Source organism: Hydra viridissima, unplaced genomic scaffold (assembly GCF_058129835.1).
Source record: "Hydra viridissima isolate aposymbiotic clone 2 unplaced genomic scaffold, HvirCarnegie_v1 scaffold_3, whole genome shotgun sequence".
In the NCBI taxonomy this organism is placed as follows: Eukaryota; Metazoa; Cnidaria; class Hydrozoa; order Anthoathecata; family Hydridae; genus Hydra; species Hydra viridissima.
Genome location: NW_028324302.1, coordinates 5,152,284 through 5,160,077, shown reverse-complemented (window position 1 = coordinate 5,160,077; position 7,794 = coordinate 5,152,284). Strand labels below are relative to the sequence as shown.

Genomic DNA, 7,794 nt, shown 5'->3' with positions numbered 1-7,794 from the left:
TTGCAACTTTGTGTTTTTCACATTCATTTTTTCTAAAATGAAAATGTTTGAACTCCTACAAAAGAACCGATAATCTGCTCAAGCACTTTTGTTTTGATTTTGTTTGTAACAGAAGTATCAGTTGATATACAAACATTGTTAAAATTTGATATAACTGTTGTACAGGGTGCGGCAGCGATTCGCGAACTAATTTTTGGCTAGGCTTTGTGATGTAAATAAAAAATTCCGCAGTTTGTTTTTGTTGATTAATGTTCAATGACCATCTTAGGTTTTAATAAAATTGTGAATAAAAAACATTTTAGATAAAAGTTTTACAATGGAGGGCAAAAGAACCGAAGTTTTAAATTTGATTCACGCGGGTTTGTCTGCACGTGAAGTGATTCGTGTTTCTGGAGTATCTAAAACTACATTTTACAAAGTGAAAAAACGTGGCTGTGCTGAAAGAGCCAAAATGCCATCTCCAGTGAATAAAAAAGTTGATAAAAAGTTCACAGGAAAGCTTAAAAAGCACGTTGAAAAGAATCCTACTGCATCCATCAGAAAGACAGCAAAACTGTTCAATATTGATGAAAGGACAGTGAGAAGAACTCTAAAAACACTTGGAAAAGTCAGTGTGGCCCGACCTTCATGTCAACTTTTAACAGAAAGACTAAAAACTTTACGATTGGAACGATCAAAGAAGCTTCTGAATCAGCTAAAAAGCCATGCTTCGTCAACAGTTAAAGTTTTCTCAGATGAAAAACTTTTTAGTGTTGACTGTGTGATAAATAGGCGTAATGACAGATTCATTGTACAGAAGGGTGACAAAGTACCACCTTTGTGTCACACCAAGCACCCTCAGTCCATCATGATGCTAGGAATCATCGCTTCTAATGGAGAGAAATGCACACCAATCTACATCAAAGAGAAAGAAAAAGTTACCTCTGATGTGTATATTAGCTTACTAAAACGCTATGTGGTGCCATGGCTAAAGAAGACATTCCCAGAAAACAATCACATCTTTCAACAGGACAATGCACCTTGTCATGGGTCCAGAAAAACTCAACAATATCTTCAGGACAATATGGCTAATTTCTAGCCCAAACACTTTTGGCCACCATCCAGCCCTGACCTGAATCCCCTTGACTATAGTGTAAGGAGCGTAGTTTAGAGTAAGGCTTGCAGAAAGATCCACTCAAGTCTCAAGTCACTAAAGTCATCAATTACCCGTGCTTGGAACTCAATGTCAAGGGACTATATAATAAGCACCTGCCATTCCTTCCGTCCTAGGCTTGAGGCAGTGATCAAAAAAAAAAGGAGACTTAATTGAATGTTAAGGTGGGAAAAGTATTTATCTTCAACTTTTCTCCTATTAATATACCATGAAAGTAATTTTTTAGTGCTTTAAAAATTCATTTTGAAAAATGTTCTAAAAAGTTCGCGAATCGCTGCCGCACCCTGTATTTGTAAGAATTTTTTTTTACAAAATCATTTGCAGAAAACACTGATAAATGTTTTTTTCACTAAATAATAGTTCACATTGTACAAGTATATCAATAATTTTAGAATTCACTCTCCTTAAACCATCTCTATCGCGAGCATTGTATTGTGTCAAATTCGACTTTACATGCTAGAAGTAAAGAATATCATTGAATACTATAAAAAGAATAAGCCTTGTGAATAGTGTATCTTATTGAACAGTTAGTGAATAAAATAAGCAGCTAAATATTGCAAACTTCATTTCTGCATCCTTTATAGTCATGGTCGATTTTTCGCATTTCTCACCATTGAATTTGTTTTTATCGGTAAGGTAGTTTAAAATATCATTTGCTACGTCCTGCAATAGAGTATTGGAAAAAGTGCGATCTTCAAAAAGTGCGATCTTCAAAATAATTAGGCAGGTTTTAGGCAGATTATCCAACACGAGTCTAAAAAATGCTGAGTAATATTTCTCAGGGTCACTGTTAAACTTTTCAAAAAGACTCTTTAGCTTATCCCACAACTTATCTGCATCATTTGTAGCGATTCCACGGCTCAACGAAAAACATTTGACGTTTGACAAAAAACACGACATTTTCATGAACTTTACCCTCTTGTATCTTTTTGTATGCTTAACCAAACACCTTGAGGTTTTTTGAATCAATTAGTGTTACTCAACCTCTTTCCAGCCAAATGTAGAAAGTACTATGGATTATATGGCTTCATTTAAATTTTATCCATATCTTAAGACCACTTTTAAGAAAAAAGCTTGAAGCGGGAGCGTTTTTTTAAAACGAAGCTTTTGGAGGTTAGGATTCCTTAGTACCAAAACACATCCAATTTTTATAAAACTTTCCGTATATATTAAAAAAGGGATGAGGAATCTAATGGAATGTGGACACTTTTTAACTTTTATACATAAATTTTTAGTTCTTAGCGTTTCAAAACTTTAAGGTTAATTTTTTTTTAAAAAAAAAGTTTTTTTTAAAAGTGTCCAGGTGGAAATTGCAAGTTTAGTCTTTCCTCTTTTTACAACAAGTATTTATTTATGTTTTCTTGAAGAATAGATTCTAAGGATTTGTATACAGGGGCGTCGCCTTGGAGGGGGTAGGGGGGGGAGTCTCCCCCTCCCAGAATCTAAAAAAGAGAAAAGTTGGGAATTTCCTTGCCGAGAGTTGGGACAGTTGGGAAATAGGTGATAAAATCAAAAAATACTTTCTAGTTAAATAAAACTAAAATGTTTGCAAAAATCCATCAAAGATCTAATTCTTTTTTGACTTGGACAAATAAGCTTTACGTTTTATAACGACTTATGGCTGTTTTCCACAAGACGAAATAAATTGTGGAGTCATAAAGAAGAGCCCTTTTGATTTCCACGTTGTTTTTTTTTTTCGCGCTACTTTTTTTTTGTTATCAACAATAAAAATGGCAGCTGAAAGTTTATGCTGTATGTTTGACTAAAAGCAGTTATTCTTTTTTTTTTTCATACTTTCTACTTTGAAACGTGAATATTTATTTCCATGAATTGATTTCAACATTTGTCTTATTTAATGTTTATAAAAGTTATCACACTTATTAAGAGTGATAACTTATAAACATTAAATCAGTTAAAAATTACGGTAAATTATAGTATCTGCATTTGTTTTCCAGCACTAACTATAAAAAGCAAAAGATATAAATTACAATGTTGCGTATGCAAAGCAGTATTTAACAACGACTATAAAACCAGTCATGAAAGATCCGTTCATGGTGGTAGAAAGGTTCATATACAAACAGTGGGAGCCCCAGAGAATCCTTTTCTAGCCTCCTTAGCTTCAAAAAAACGAAAAATGGTACCTCAGAATGCTGGTGATGATGTCGAAGTGGATGATGAAATACAAAGTAGTGAACATACAAAGTTAGACTTGATAATAATTGAAACATCGACTTCAACATGTAGTATATCCATAGAAGAAGAATCAACATCTTCTGATAAAAAATTTGAAGAGGATGTAAGTTCAAAAATTCAAGATAATGATGCAAAAGGGGAAAACTTGGGTTATGTTGTAGTCCAGGAACAAGCAGAGAAACTTACAGAACTAAATTCTAAATCAGATCATTTAAACCAGTTTCCTGACCGAGATGAAAAGGATAACATGAATATTATTAACTTGGATACTTCTGAAGTAAGCAGTGAAACAACAAGTTGGACTTTGCTCATGGGGAATTTGGGTGTTTTAATAGATAATCTTAAAGATTGTAATGACATTTATAAAAAATACTGTAAAGAAGAATTAGTAAATGAAAAATTCGCTGCGATTGAAATTGTAAATGCAACAAGTTCTGTGGTGGAAATGTCAAAAAATGTTTTGAAAATGGGAAATGCTTTTTTAAGAAAACTCAATATCAAAGCTCAAAGTATTATAATTGACAAATCAGATTCATCAGCATTGATAAGCCATGACCCAGGATTACGTCCACATACAATTACAGATAATCAAAAATCGTATTTAATCCAGTTAGGACCACACCAACCAAAACTTGCTAGTTTCCCAAGTGACGGTAAAAATAGATTTAATCCCCAGTGGTACAAAGAGTTTGAACATTTAGAATACAGTACCCAGAAGGATGCCACATTTTGTTTTGTCTGCCGGCTTTTCCCTAAGGTATTTGGAAAGAAGGGAAAAACTGAAGATGCTTGGATAAATGTTGGGGTAAGATCTTGGTCCAAGATGAAAAGCTATGGGAAAGAAAAACTTGGAAAGCTTCAGGCACACTTTACCTCTCAAGCACATAAAGTTGCATTAAGTGAATATTGTCACTTTCTTATGAAAAAAGGTCATATAGATCACCTTATTGATAAATCCAATAGACTTGCTCTTATAGAAGAGCAAAAAATAGAGGTACAGAATAGAAAAACTGTTGAAATTCTTATTGATACATGCAAGACTTTAGGAAGCCAAGGGCTAGCGTTTAGGGAATCGGACAGTGCTAATCAAGGTAACTTTGTTGCAGTAGTGAATCTTATCTCTCGCCACAATCCCACACTAAAAGCCTGGATTGAAGATAGAGCCCTTCGTCCATATAGAGTTACATACACAAGTCCATCGTCTCAAAATGAAATGATTAGTTTAATTGCAACTGAATTATAGGGAAAGATCATAGAAGAAATTAATAGCTCCAATTTTTTTTCCGTGATGGCCGACACTACTCCCGATATGTCACATAAGGACATAATGAGTATAGTTGTGAGAACAGCCAGTGAAAACGGTGAGATTCGGGAAAGGCTTTTAAAATCCGTTGAATGCACTGATAAGACTGGAAAAGGGATGGCTGAGCTAATTTTATCTTCTTTACATAAAGAAGGCATTGACACATCAAAGATGGCTTTTCAGTCGTATGATTACGCGAGTTCAATGTCTGGACAATTTAAAGGAGTACAAAAGTATATAACAGAAGAAGTTGGCCATAATGTACCCTACATACCTTGTCAAGACCACAGAACAAACACTGCTCTTGAACATGCATGCAATGTTAATACTTTAATACGAGAATTGTTTAATGTCCTCGAACAGTTGCATGTTTTCTTCACATCAAGCACAAAAAGATTTAGTCATTTAAAAGAAAAACTGGAAGACATTGACAGTGCACTACAGCTTGTAAACCTGTCTAGAACAAGATGGACCGCACGAGGAAAATCTGTTAAGGCTTTAAATCAGTGTTTAGAGAAGGTTGTTGATCTTCTTCAGAGCATCTCAAATAATAAGATTTTTGATACTAACTCAAGAACTAAGGCAATGGGACTTCTGAAAAAAGTAACAACTTTTGATTTCATTATTACTCTTTTCTTCATGAAGAATATCATTGAGAAGATAAAAATATTAACAGAAATCTTAGAAAGTCCAAACTTCAATGTTATTGACAGTATGAATGTAATTGAAAGTACTGCCAAGAACATACAAAATATCAGTAACGATACAGATGCTATGAATAATTTGATTGAAAGTGCAGTAATATTTTCTAGGAAATTACACATTGATGCAGAAAATGATTACGAACGACACCATAGATTAATAGCAATGGAGATGAAAGCTTTTTACCGGAAAGAATTCAAAGAGGTCATAGACTCTCTAGCCATGGGTTTAACAGAAAACTCGGGAGCATTAAAGGAAATATTTGCCCCTATCACCAAAATTTTTAGTTTTCCTTTAAATAAGGATAATTTGAGTATTGAAAACTTAACAAAAGCAAACAAACTTTTTCCTCCTGGATACAAGGATCATATTCCAGACGTTCATGTGCTGAAAAGCCAGATGGAAATTATGATAGATATCTGTTTAGAAGAAGGTCATGAAGATTTTAAGTCATCAAGAACACCAGCTAAGACGCTGCAAGACATTTTGTACCATGTTGTGAAGTTAAAGGATATACTGAAACAAGCCCATAAATTATGCATTTTTGTAATCACAGCTGCTTATGGTGTAGCATCAAATGAGCGTTCATTCAGTCAACTCAAGATTGTAAAATCACATCTGAGAACAACAATGAGTGACGAGAGATTGGATAGCCTCATGCTACTAAAGTGCGAAAAAGAACTTTGTAAAGGAGTTAACCCCGAACATCTTGTTAAATGATGGGTTCAATTGAAGAAACGTCATATTAAAATCAAACAGTAGACAAAAAATGATAGTGATGATAAAATATTGTGCGTATAAGTTTTGAAATAAAATAATATTTTCCATATTCCTTTGTACTAATTCATTTCCGTAAAATTTTAAACTGCTATATATGCTGCCAAAATGGTTTGTAAAGTTTATTGGATTTGTAAATTGTAACATTTTTTTGGACTGATACAGTTTCACTATGAATGGGTAAAACCTTTAGACGTTTTTTGAATTGAATATTTTGTATAAATGTAAAGGAAGCTATGTTTTGTTAAAAGAAGTCAATAAATACTGATAATTGACAATTCATGAAAGTGAGTGCAATGTAGTATAACAATCAGTAGATTTTGTAAATAGGACAAAAATTGATTTTTTGAATTCTTAAATTATAAAAAACAGTTGTGAAAACTATGTTAAGCAGTTGGGAAAAATAAGGTCTCTCCCCCCCCCCCCCTGGAATTTTCTCACGCAACGCCACTGTTTGTATATAGAAATTATGTGTATATATATCTATATTCCTTCGCATATTTTATGACGTTTTTTGTTTTGATTTTCGCGACGTAAGAATCGTTTTGTTCTATCTCCAAGTTTTAACGTTGGGAGAAAGTTTTTGATTTTTTCTAAAAGTAAAAATTGTTTAAAGTTTTAGCTTTAATTTTTAAAGAAATAATAACTTTTGCTTTAAATAATTTATGTTTAAGCAAATTATTTGAAAAAAAAATTATAAAATAATGCGTATTTTAAAAGTTATTATTACTAGCTAAAATTAATAACTCATTTTCTCCCAACTTTTAAAATGGAAGATAGAACAAAATAATTCTTACCTCGCGTTTTGCGTAAAATAGACGATTCTGGGCAATCCCAACAGAATAAAAAAAATTTTTTTTGTTGATATTTTATTGTTTTATAGTTGTTGAATCAATATGGAAAATATCAAGTCAAATGTAATAACGGTTCAAAAGTTATTCAAAAGTCAATATGATCCAAAAATACTCTCTATTTCGGTGCCAAAACATTGCAAATTTTCCATACTTAAGCCATTTACCTTTCGTCAAAAAATCATCAATTTTTGCACTACAAAAAATTCAATAACTTTAGATCCGCTTAACTTCAAAGGCCGAATGAACCCTCATTTTTTAAGTCAAATCAAGCTCTATACAATGATATAAATAATATGTTTGTTTGAAATATAAAAAAATCGTCTGGAATGGCTATCATTTGGGGAAAATTAAAAATCTAAAAACTTTACAAAAATTAGGGGAAAATTGAAAATTTAAGCACTTAAGCTATGCAGTTTTTTGTTTATTTGCGTTACTGTGCACCTTCGGAAGAATGAGAACTAGTAATTTCTTGAACAATAACATAAACAAAGCGCTTTTGTTTGTTTCCAGACTATATATTCTTGTGACTATGTCAAGGAAGGACGCGCAAAGTCGATTTCCTGATTCCGCTAGCGAAGGCCATTCAATATTTCTCACTAAACTCTTATTTAACTAAATTTGGCCGAAATAACGTTTTATAAAATCAAATTACTGAAATATTATTAAAATAATTTTGCGTTATTGTTAATAAAAAATTAATAACAAATTAAAAACTTATTTAAAAATAAAAGGTCAATGTAAAAAAATTCCTCTATGAAAAAATGTAAACATTATATCCTCTAGAGAGTTTTTAACAAAGTGAAAACTTTAAA

At 32.4% G+C, this 7,794-nt stretch overlaps 2 protein-coding genes across 2 annotated transcripts; both read left to right on the top strand.

The window, feature by feature from the left end:
• Positions 1-3,287: 3,287 nt before the first annotated feature.
• Positions 3,288-6,403, top strand: LOC149890711 (uncharacterized). Its single transcript, XM_090083090.1, has one exon. It carries the CDS (start codon positions 3,288-3,290, stop codon positions 4,587-4,589), a length of 1,302 nt encoding a protein of 433 aa, XP_089939216.1. The 3' UTR covers positions 4,590-6,403.
• Positions 4,635-6,071, top strand: LOC149890712 (zinc finger MYM-type protein 1-like). Its single transcript, XM_090081954.1, has one exon. The coding sequence runs from the start codon at positions 4,635-4,637 to the stop codon at positions 6,069-6,071; it is 1,437 nt and encodes a 478-aa protein (XP_089938080.1).
• Positions 6,404-7,794: the final 1,391 nt, after the last annotated feature.

Bases quoted from the DNA above. Each gene is read 5' to 3' on its own strand.
- LOC149890711 (XM_090083090.1), top strand. From the start codon at position 3,288: ATGGTACCTCAGAATGCTGGTGATGATGTCGAAGTGGATGATGAAATA.
- LOC149890712 (XM_090081954.1), top strand. From the start codon at position 4,635: ATGGCCGACACTACTCCCGATATGTCACATAAGGACATAATGAGTATA.